The following is an 11,017-nucleotide window of genomic DNA, read 5'->3' as shown; positions in this document are numbered from 1 at the left end:
TGATCAAGTTTTACATTAAGCTGATGGCACGTGCTGTCAAATCAAGGTGCTTCCTTTACATTCTGCACTGTAAAAAAGAGCTAGTGATGGTAGGGACTTGGCAGGGGATGGGAGGAAAGGAGTGTAGTTCATGGTGATCTTCCAAAGGACTCTGGAAGCCAAAAGCACATCCTTTGATAGGGTCTCCCATGCTGTGCTTCCAAAAAATGGAAATTCCAAAAAGTCACCTCCTAGGAACATTAGTACTGCAGTCTATTGAGTGAGTCAATGTAATGGAAAGTGGCTCCCAATGCCCAGCTCGTTTCAACATTGTCGATTTTCCGGGCAAGCTGGACAAAAAAAAAAACATGCAGAAAAGTTAAAACACAATTCTTTGGGAGAATCTGAAGCATGCAAGGTGGATACAGTGCTGAAGATTATGACAAACAGTTACCACCATGGTGGGGAGAGTGTTGCTGCACCCATAACTGCAGACCATGTGTCATAGCAAGAAGGTAAATCAAGAATCAAGCTCCCGGCAGGATGGCTCCTGCCTCAGCACCCTCCTGCCCACTCCCCCAGAAATCCACTTTCAGCTTCACCTTAAAGCCTTGGCTCTTCGGGAATCCCAGTTCCTGAAGCAGGAAGGTAATGTATGTGAGGTCCATGCAGAGAAAAGGGCTGTTTCTAGGGCTGATTTCCATGGTCTTACAAACTGAGAAGAAAGAAAAGTGTCTGAATGCACACTGTGGGCTCAGGTCTAGCAACAGCCCCGCTGTAAAAATCTCAAATGAATCCACAAAACAGCTCTTGTCAGTTGAACTGTGCAGTGATGGAACCTGTTACAATGGGGCTGAAATGACATACAGACATTAGGATAAGCACATAAGCTTTGTAAGGAAGATCAAGACATTCTGTCTCTCCCCTAAGACAACAGTTCTTCCTATCTCTCCAGGAAGAGAGCCTTTCTTCTATCTATTTCAAGTCTTCGAGTACCTGAGCAACCTCAGGTGTGTTACGTTTCTTGAGCACCAGCATTCAACAAATGTTGACAAAACCAAATTAAAAAAAAAAAACACAACAAAATAAAAAAGAGAAACTCAAAACCCACTGCAAAAGCAAAAGTTATTCTAAAAGTAGGAGAGATTTTCAGAAATCAGCAGAAATGTTGGTTAGATGCTATTTAGAGGGACTCAATATTTACTTAGAAGCATCAGGCTTCTTAGTGTGTCCCACATTTGCCACCTGGAATGAATTTACACACAATTACTAGTGTGTGTTTGTACTTACCATATTTAGCTGCAATTTCAAAGTCACTGACAGTTAAGCTTCCTCCTTTTTCTTTATCTAAAAGAAAAAAAACCAAAGTTTTTTATGGTCTTTGTATAAAGGCAACTGCCAACTCAAGTCACAAAAGTTGTTTGGAAATCAAACCTTGAGCCACTGAAAACAATGTCAAAATTCAGACTGGTTTTAAAGGTAAAAGAACCTTCAAAAGATTCTCAATGTAAGTTCAAAAACCTTGGTTTATGAAGATCCTTTAGCCTCGTTTCCTACAGAAACAGAGCTTACAAACCATCTCACCTGACCCCCATTTCTGCACTACCCTGGACAGTGAACACCTGTGACCAGATCTGACAGGGCAGTGGTGCTCTGCAACACACTAAATCTGAAATTATTTGTAAAAACAGAGTGGCTGAGAAGGGGGGTATGTTTGTCCAAACTAACTTGAGATCTCATTATCTGCTTTTTACTATTGAATATGACAGCCTTTTGTACACAAGCACACCACTGGAAAAGAGATGTGATGCATTCTGAATGCATGTGGAAATATCTGAAAATCTTCATTCCATCTAAAAATGTCAGTGAAGCAAACACACAGCCCAAATAATTTTTACTGCTTTACTGCCCAAGAAATTTGTTTATCGTTATGAGGGGTTTTTTTTCTATTCCAGATTGTAGAGCTGATTAGGCAACAACCACTTCTGAAATGCAAACAGTTTGTTTAAAAACTATTATCAAAGGCTGTAGGTCTTATTTCACAGCCCTGGTATCTTCTCTACAGAAATTAATATTAAAATGAAACCAGTTCAGGAACAGACATACCTATGAGACCAGCCTCTGCTGCACAGTCGTAGTAGTAGGAGAAAATGTAAAAGTCCAGGTTTTTCACTTCATCAGCTCTGTGCACTTTTTTGTAGAGCATCTTTGCCACTTTATTAGAACAAGACTCATACAGAGGCTCACCTAAAAGAAGACAAAAACACCAAACCATCATATTACAGGTTAAGAGTTAAACAGGTAAAGTATTTATTCAGGACTGGCCAGGAAACAGGCTGCTTTTTGCAAAATAGCAAAACTCTTCACAGAGAACTAAAATCTGCATTGTCCTCCAGAGGCAGATATCTATCATCCTCAGGTTGGGACTACATGATAGATCAGATGTGGACAACATCATCTGAAGTAGAAGGATTTTGAAAGACCTGTTCAAGGGCTGCTCAACTCCGTCTGCATCATGTCTAGCAGCTTTACTTACTGGACAGACACATCATGGCACAAGACAAAGTAATTGCAGGATCTCTTTGACAGCACATCAAGAGGAGCCAGACAGAACAGCAAACAGAGTCTGGTGTCTTTGAAAGAGGATGAGAGTGTATCACTTACTGTGCTAATAGCTGCTAACCTAGATAGCAAGAGTGATAAATCACTATACCTGCCTTCTGTCCTTTAATTTTGTACACTATCTCAGCATGTTGCCATTCGGATTTGAAGCCAGGTGGTAAACAAGGGCTGATCAATTCCTCCCCTTCTCCTACTGCAGAAATAAAACAAAGTCACATTAGGAAAAAACATAAGGAGTAAATTCAGATCCTTCACCCCTAGTCCTGCTCCATTCTGTGCTCAGTCTCAGCAAGGCCCCTCCACAGCCCAGTCACGGTTTGGATCTTCCATGCCTGCCCCCAACCTGAGGCTGGCAAGAATCCAGGTCCTGGGATCTGTCAATGTCACCTCCAGCATTCATCTCAGATGCACCCAGCCATGGTGACAGGAGCCCACATGCCACTCAGGGACCTCAAGCCCACGGGAAAGGGCTACACAGCTACTCCCCCCACCACACATCCTGAGCTCAGAACCAGCATCTGAGGACTGCCCATAACTTACAGGGTTTTCCCTCTACTCCTCCCAAAATGGCAAGCCTTGCTGACATCAGCCCAAGTCCCAGGTAACTGTAAAGGGAGAAAAGCCTCTGTGAGCAACAGACATCCTTCCTCTGATACTCCACTGACAACTGGGCTGGGACATGCCAGTCTTCTCTACACAGCCATGGCAAAGTGGCTCAAGTCAGCAGCTCATGCACATGAGGGGAACAGTGTGACAACCGCTCTCATATTACCTTTTCCAGAAGGATAATTGCTCTTTGAAAAAGCTCAGGCAATAGCTGCCAGTTGTAATTTGGCTCTTGGAGAGCTGGCAATGGCATTTCCCTAACTCGGCTCCTAGTACCTCACTGGGTACTCCTACTCTCCTCAAATGCAGCCCAGACACTTGCATACAGAACTGACTTTCTGAACCCAAACACACCCCACAGCAAACATGGGTGGGAAGAAGCTGCTGGCCTCTGCCCAAAACACCGGGAGCAGAGAAGACACTTAGGAAGAAGAAGTAAGAGAGACAAAGCATTATGAACTGACTGCAATGCCCATTCTCCATCTTCCTGTGCTGCTCAGTGGTGAGAAGGTATAAGAGTTGGAAGTGAAGCTGAGCCTGTGAAGGAGGGAAAGGAGGAAAGTGTTTTTGATTTTGTTCTTATTTCTCATTATCTTACTGTTTAATTGGCAATAACTTAAATTAAATGTTAAAAAAATTAAAGTCAAAGTCTGTTTTGCCCATGAGAGTAACTGGTGACCTCCCTGTCCTTATCTTGACCCATGAGCCTTCTGTCCTATTTTCTTCTCCCTGTCCTGTTAATGGAATGGGAGTAATTGAGGGACTTGGGTGTGCATGTGGTAGGCAGCCAAGGTTAATTCACCAAAATCATGTGGCTCAAGTTGCTCTGCCTCTTCATAGTAGTCATTTCCAAGGACCCCACAACAGAAAAGCACCTCAATCTCCGTGGCTTCACAGAAAACTTCCACATCTGAGCACTGTGCTCTCTTTTCCACAACTAACCTGTATGAATACAGCTTGTAGGTGTGGTTAAACATCTGAAATGAAGTTGTGTGGCCAGATGGTGATGTCTGGAGAGTTGCCTGGAGGAAGAAAAAGATGTCACTGGCAGGTTTCTGCCAGGCAGCAGCAAACATCCACAAGGTGATCTTCCAACACATTAGGAAAAACGTGAAACAATCCTAGCATGATTCAGAGAGAAATTATGAATTTGCAAGGATTTCAATTTGACTGCTGATATGCAAGACAACCACAAAACCTTCAGCTAAGAGCGTCTTCACATGACAGGTTTTAAACTGGTTATATCTGTGTCCACACCAATATGCTGTATAAAAGAATTACTTTCATTAAAACGGAATCCTTACTCCAGCTCTTAACTGTGTTTGTCCAGAGGCTACAGCAACTGCCTCTCCACATGATCCCTACTACAGGAACTGTGTGCAAACTAATAGAAAGGCCAGGCACGCATTAACTTCCTACTCGAGTGAATTCATCTGTGAACTTGCACAAGCCAGAGGAAAAGCAGATCCTGGTGCTTGCCAAGGAACAGAACGAGGATCAGCCTGTGGTCTGAAGGAATGAAAGGGCAGCCTGTTCCCCAAGTGCATAAGCACAGCTAGAGTGTTTGTGGGGAGCAAAGCTCAGGCCACAGTGCTGCTCGTGTTGCTCATATCTTAACTCCTTCTCTATGTCCAGCATTTCCACATCCCGGACCCTTCATGTCCCTTGCCATTCTGCTGAAATAGTGCAGTGTCTTGATTATCCCAGGCTGGGATGCTGTATCCAGCATCCAATCCCTCTGCTTTTGTGCAGCTTTACTATGAGCACTATCTCTGCTCAGGCCAGAGCCTTACAATACCAGAACCACAGGGCTTCACAGAACACCTGTAAAAATGCCACACCAGGAAGCTAAAATGGCATTCACTTGCAATTGAGTGAACTCAGGACAATCAGAAACAAGGATTGAGAAGGCACCTGTGTTCTTAAATCTCAGTGCTGGGATCCAGGCCAAATGCTGGATTTGAATTCATTAACAGCCTTGCTCTTTGTGTTCTTTGTTATAAGCTGTACAAACTGAAAGTCAAGGATTAAAACATTCAGGTGAACACGGTGTCCTCAAGATAAAGCAGCCCTGGCAGACTCACCACAAGCACCACTGACCCATGGATGAAGAGGATGGACAAAGAGTTGTGAATGCCTCTGGCACTGACTATAAAACAGCACATATGACCATGTCACAAGTATAGCTTCATGTCACACTGATAAAACTCTTGCTCTGTTTCCAAGGGAAAGAAATCTGAGCAGTTACAGGTTCCTGCAGCAGCACTTCCCAAGTGTGCATGCTCACATTACCTTGGTGCGCGGAAGGAAAGTGATCTGTGTTGATCCACCACCCAAATCCAGCATCCCTACACTTCTCTTCTGTGGGTCATCTAGCCTGCCTGAAATGTGTGACAGAAGAGAGAAAGCCACGGTGGGCACTGTGAAAAACTGGCAAGAAACAAAATCAGAGGTACAGTGGTAAAGAAAGAGAACAATCTAACTCCACTCTTAGCTTATGCACAGCACAAAATTACACTGTTATCTATTGGGCACTGATTTTGGCCTTATCAAACCTGCAAATCTTAAAGTGACAAGACTCTCTTATTTCTTCAGTGGCTGTTCCTGTCCTAATCACAGCAGCTTTGGTTATTGCATTCCTAAACATTTTGGATGCAAAGCCCTTTTGCAAACTCTGCTCTGGTAACCACTTTGTAACACAGAGGAATGTGGTTTTCTTGGCCACCTCTCCCTGTGACCTTAACAATATTTTGCAGATTCCTACGGCCAAAGGGATGACAGACTGAAAAGAGCTGGCCTAAGAGACTCAGCTCTCTTGGAATTCTTCCTGGTGCCAGCCAAGACCTCTGCTCTCATTTAGATCTAGTTCTTCTGAGTTAGCTCCTTCAAATGCACCTTCCTGACAAGGACAGTTTGTGCCCAGTATCTCCATATACCTCATGACAGCTGATGTTTGAAGATCGCTGATATTTCTGATATTTCCTGGGAGCAGAAAAAGCTCCAGAGCACTGTGTGCTGAACAGAGCACTTGGATGGCAGAGTGCTTTATGTATTGTCAGAAAGGACTTCAGCTTAGTTTTTTCTCTACTCTTCAGCTACCCTTTTCTCACTCAGCAGTTTAAACACCCGTGGCATTTCTGTGTTATAAATCTGTAAGGAAGTAGCATAGCACTTTCTTTTATTCTCTGCAGCTGCCAAGCACATCTAGAATATTCACACAAAAAAAAAAAATACCCAGAGCCACAGCAGGCTCTAAAAAGGAATAAAATGCTCTGGAACCCTGCAGGGAACGGAAAGAAAAGCTACATTAAACTTCTAGGAAAAAAGATTAAACTCCTCACTCCATCAAGTAAATGGACAAAATCCTAATGACTTAAATAGGCCAAGCCAAAAACAAACTGCTGACTTAATTCTCAGAGTCTTCTTTGTCCCATTCCACCCCAATGAATGAGGAAATCCCACACAGAGGCAGAAAAGAACAGGAATTTCACAGCATTGGTCACATCTTTATACACATGCTCATGTACACATACCTGTTAAAAAATTTATCGTGATCCACGCTGAAATACCTAATAAGGAAAAGATTCAGAAGACAACATGCTTTTAATTTTATCTAATAGCAGCAACAAGTAAGTCAAGCCATATTAAAGGGTTTCCAGATCTGTCAGTGCCTGGCAAATCCAAGACTAAACATTCGAACAAAGAGAATGACCTTCTCTATCAGAGCTTATGTAATATTTGGGAGAGAAGCCCCATGTATGAAATGCCTGAAGAACTCTGTATTTCACAGGTCAAAAACTTAGGCAGGAAGTCACAAAGGCTTCAGTCCTTAGCTAGAAGACAAAGAGATGACTGAAACTCACACTGTTCAATTTCTAGGAAAACATCCACTATTGGCTTTTGTTTGATGTCAGGCACTCCACTTTTCTCTATGAATGCTAAGAATTTTCACCTTTCAGTGTTCTAGTTTTGCCTGTTTTCCCCTAAGCAATTTTATGAGCTATGCTGTTTTTGTCCTCTCCTTGTTTTATGAACTGTTCCCCATAAATTAGGTGAATCAATGGCCTTATGTTAACAAGTTCAAATATTTATTCATGTGGTTAAAACTCAATGCATGCCAGAGAGCATGACCTGCCTCAATCATTGGCTGAACTTAGACTATCACTACTATTACTGATTTTAAAACAGAAGAAAAATAATGTCATTCCTCCATTAAGTACCAAGAAGAGAAATTCATAAACAGCTTCAGCTATTTTAAAGCTTGGTTTCTCAGCAGATTTAAAACACATTTCAACACTTAGTTACTTAGAATTCTGACATTCTGTCCTCAACATTTTTGGATGAACATGAACTTACTTCAGCATGTATTTCCTTTCCTATGTAACTTTTTTTTTTTTTCAGATTGAACTCACATTCCCACTCATTAGATGAGTTATAAGTAACTTTATGATCAAATACTTCCAGAGAACTCTGATAAGCATTGGCAAGAGCTGAGTAAACAAACCAAATTGGTGAAGACCATCTCAACAAGCAGATATTCAGAAACTTTTCCAAAAGTGCTGACTGCACAGTGGCTTTCAGCTGATCCTACAGGAACTGCTCAACACTCAGAGCTTTCAAGATCAGGACAGAGCTCAGGACTTCAAACTGGAGAACAAGGCACATGATTTCTTCGGCAGGCATTGCCTGTAGCTGCGTAAAAACTGCTTCTGTCAAAACTGCTGCTTATGGGTTCTCACTACAGCAGGTAGGAACTTGTCACAGTGCAGCAGGAATTTCCAGGACTCCATAAAGTTGCTTACCTTCATCTGTTCCATTCATTATCGACACACAATTGTCCCTCACAAAGAAGGGGGAGGCCTGAAAAATCTCCTTCACCTGTAGTTCAAATAAAAACAACATTGAGAGAAATACTTTTTCAGCTGAAAAACAAGTTTTCCAAAACCCCAGTTTTACACTACTACTCCTCTTCTAGGGCCAGATCCTGGCTGCTGTTCACCACTTTGTTTGAAGGTCGAGAGTCCAACAAGCAGAAGCTTTTATGTGCTGCTTAACAGCTGCTTAACAGCTGCTGCAGTTGGGTGCAGAAACAGGGATGGATGTGATGGATTTTCAAGCATGAAGACTGCTCAGAAATGCTATTAACAAGGGATGGACACGGGTAGGGAAAGGAATCCCGTTTGCTTTGCTGGAATTGGTGACCCTCAAGGGATTATGCAAGCATGGGAAAGGCGGGAGATGGACACCCTGGCTTGCAGGAATGTCCCAGGGTGCAGGTATGTCCCAGGGTGCTGCATTTTTAGCAGGAGCATGTTTTCTGGAAAGCAAACAGAAAGATAAGAGATAATACCTTTTCCAGCAATTTCTGGGCTTTCTCTCCTGGCAGCAACCGCAGGCCAGCTGTGGCTTTCAGGACCAGAGGAGTAAACTTCCACAGCTCCATAGGAACTTCCTTCTTTGCCACCTCCAGGAGCTCTTTTATTCCTTGGCCACTCTGTGAGCAGAGAAAGAACAACAAAAGGCATCTTAGAAACTCTTTTGAAAGATGAAAAGGGTGATCAGAGCTACGATTCACTGTAAATGTGAAACAGAGACAAATCAATATCAAAAGAGGTCAAAAGAAGGTGCAGGGCTCACTATCTCACTACAGCATAAGGACTAGAGGATATAATGGGAATTACTGAGCAACAGGTCCAAAACAGAGAGTCACTTTTTCAAACAGTGAAACAGAACTCTGCCACCATATTTTTTGACTACAAAAGACTCAGAAGGCAGTATGACAAATTCTTGGAAAGCAAAGGGTTATGTAAAACACTGTGAGCTGGGTCTAAGTCTGGCTTTCAGAAGTCCCTAAATCCCTGCAAATCAGAAGGTAAGGGAGACAGGAAAGAAGTAACTTCAATTACCTTTTCAACATCATCAGCATACGCTGACAGACCTGGTTTCAGTGCTTTAAACGTCTCATGGGTTAATCTGGGAGTCTCTGTTCAGAAGCAGTATTCCAAAATAAGTAATGGTACAAATAAATTTGCATACACAAAAAGAAAGTAATTTTTAAAATTCCATTATTATGTGCTAATAGTAGTCAATTGAGGCCTTGTCTAATTAACTATTATCAGCCACCTGACCTTTAAATACAGCCCTGGTTGTGAAATTAGAACCTGAGAAAACCACTTCCAAAGCCATGGCTGGTTGTCAGGTGCTGCTGTCCACCATGCACACCAGTCACCAGATGGGTGCAAGCTCTCCTTGAGGCCTTACACCTGCCACATACAGCTTTTAAAACTGCACCTGCAGAAAAAGACCTCTTCTTTCAGCCTACCTTGTTCTGGCTAAACTTGATCCCAGCAAAACCTAATGGTAGCTTTTCCACTGTTTTCAATGGCAGCAGAGGGATGCAGACCAGTATTTTGGAAAGCTGCAGGACAGCTTTCAATAAAGCCTTTAAATCACCTACTAACACCACCCACCCAAGTTCTTTCGTGCATAAGAGTTTCATAAATGGGAGCTGACAACACATAAACAAATCAAGCTTACTGCTCCAGAGGAAAGCTGGAGCTTCTTTGTACACTTTGTCTCAATTCTTAGAAGTAGTTTCTGTCCAGATGCAACACACAGCAATTTTAATCAAACAATTTGCAATTTCTGTTTTGTTTTGCAGTTTAAGCCCACCACTGAAGCCAAAGATACACTAAACCAGACACTACTGTAGAGAGAAGCAGCTTGCGGCCAGGAACTGCAAACACCAACCAACCTAAAAAAATTGGGGAAGTAAGGCACTTTGAATTTATAATTCTCTTCCACAGTGTGACGCAAAATTGCCTTTCTTCAAGACACTAATAGTACAGCTGCTATTTACTTCATATTCTGACATTATGGTGTTTTCTCCTCGTTCACCATTTTCGCAATTTCATCCAAATATACATGCCTGAACCATAACATACCTCCTGAGAGCTCTCTGGAAACACCTGAAGCATGTATATTCAAGCAAACCCCAGAAAACCATCATCAATAATCTCCTCCACAATTTATGGAAGACATAATCTGTCATGCAATGAACAGGACATACCTCTCGGCTGCTGTGCAAATTTAAATATATGGATGCGAGTTCCCGTGCTTCCTGCGTCAAACATAATTCCATAAAAGACTGAGAGAGCTGTGGTCACTGCCTGATGGGTCAGTTTATCTCCCCTGCTTTCAGCAACTCCTTCTGTGGCTCCCAAAAATGATTTGGAGCCCAAGTGCCATTTTATGTATGCAACATAAACAGCTATGCACGTCAAAATCCCAAAGGCAAAGAACCGCTTTGATATCTTCATGGCTTCCATTTAATGGGATGTTTTGTTTCTTCCCTTTAGCAAGTGGTCTATTCCTTGTCCTTCACGCAGAACAGGTGGCTCCCACATCACTCCTACATCCAACAGAAAAGATCTGGTTTATTTTCCCAAGCATAGATAGTAGGCTTTAAAAGTATGATGCCTATGACGCTGGACGCTACTTTCCCAATGAACAGGTGGAAAGCAATCTCTTTCAGTCCTACAGCTCACTTTCAGCATGCATGGAGCAGCACAAATCTTCTTTTCCCCCATTGCTACAGAGGCCCAATAAGGCAGAAAATAAGGAGGGTTCAGAGAAGTGACTAAGGTGGGAGGGGACCTCATCCAACATGATGAGGGAACCTCCTGCTCACAGCAGGGGCAGCTTTTGGGACCCTCCATGTGGCCAAGGGCTACACCCAAGAGCACTTTGAAAAACTCTGAGGATGAAGAATCCCACAGCTTCTCTGGGCAGTTATCTTTGTTAGCTCCTG

General features: G+C 42.7%; 1 protein-coding gene across 3 annotated transcripts; it reads right to left on the bottom strand.

Moving 5' to 3' along the window:
* Positions 1 to 138: 138 nt before the first annotated feature.
* On the bottom strand, positions 139 to 10,535 carry ENTPD6 (ectonucleoside triphosphate diphosphohydrolase 6). 3 transcript variants are annotated; one of them, XM_062489505.1, is made up of 13 exons: positions 10,277 to 10,535; positions 9,114 to 9,190; positions 8,557 to 8,701; positions 8,010 to 8,102; positions 6,741 to 6,776; positions 5,500 to 5,588; positions 4,150 to 4,229; positions 3,142 to 3,206; positions 2,693 to 2,794; positions 2,086 to 2,226; positions 1,270 to 1,326; positions 582 to 694; positions 139 to 329 (listed from the first exon to the last, which is right to left on the bottom strand). In XM_062489505.1, exons 1-13 carry the CDS (start codon positions 10,533 to 10,535, stop codon positions 240 to 242), a joined length of 1,347 nt encoding a protein of 448 aa, XP_062345489.1. In that variant the 3' UTR covers positions 139 to 239. The 3 variants fall into 3 exon arrangements, with proteins under 3 accessions (XP_062345489.1, XP_062345490.1, XP_062345491.1); XM_062489506.1 differs by having other exon boundaries at positions 8,010 to 8,085; positions 8,558 to 8,701; XM_062489507.1 differs by lacking the exon at positions 6,741 to 6,776 and having other exon boundaries at positions 8,010 to 8,085; positions 8,558 to 8,701.
* Positions 10,536 to 11,017: the final 482 nt, after the last annotated feature.

The sequence above is a fragment of the Cinclus cinclus genome, chromosome 3 (genome assembly GCF_963662255.1).
Source record: "Cinclus cinclus chromosome 3, bCinCin1.1, whole genome shotgun sequence".
Lineage (NCBI taxonomy): Eukaryota > Metazoa > Chordata > Aves > Passeriformes > Cinclidae > Cinclus > Cinclus cinclus.
This window is presented reverse-complemented; position numbering and strand designations above follow the sequence as displayed.

Bases quoted from the DNA above. Each gene is read 5' to 3' on its own strand.
- ENTPD6 (XM_062489505.1), bottom strand. From the start codon at position 10,535: ATGGAAGCCATGAAGATATCAAAGCGGTTCTTTGCCTTTGGGATTTTG. The intron at 8,103-8,556 runs TATTATCTCTTA...TCTCAATGTTGT, and splicing joins CCAGAAATTGCTGGAAAAGG to TTTTATTTGAACTACAGGTG. The intron at 1,327-2,085 runs GTATGTCTGTTC...TTTTTCTTTTAG, and splicing joins AGCAGAGGCTGGTCTCATAG to ATAAAGAAAAAGGAGGAAGC.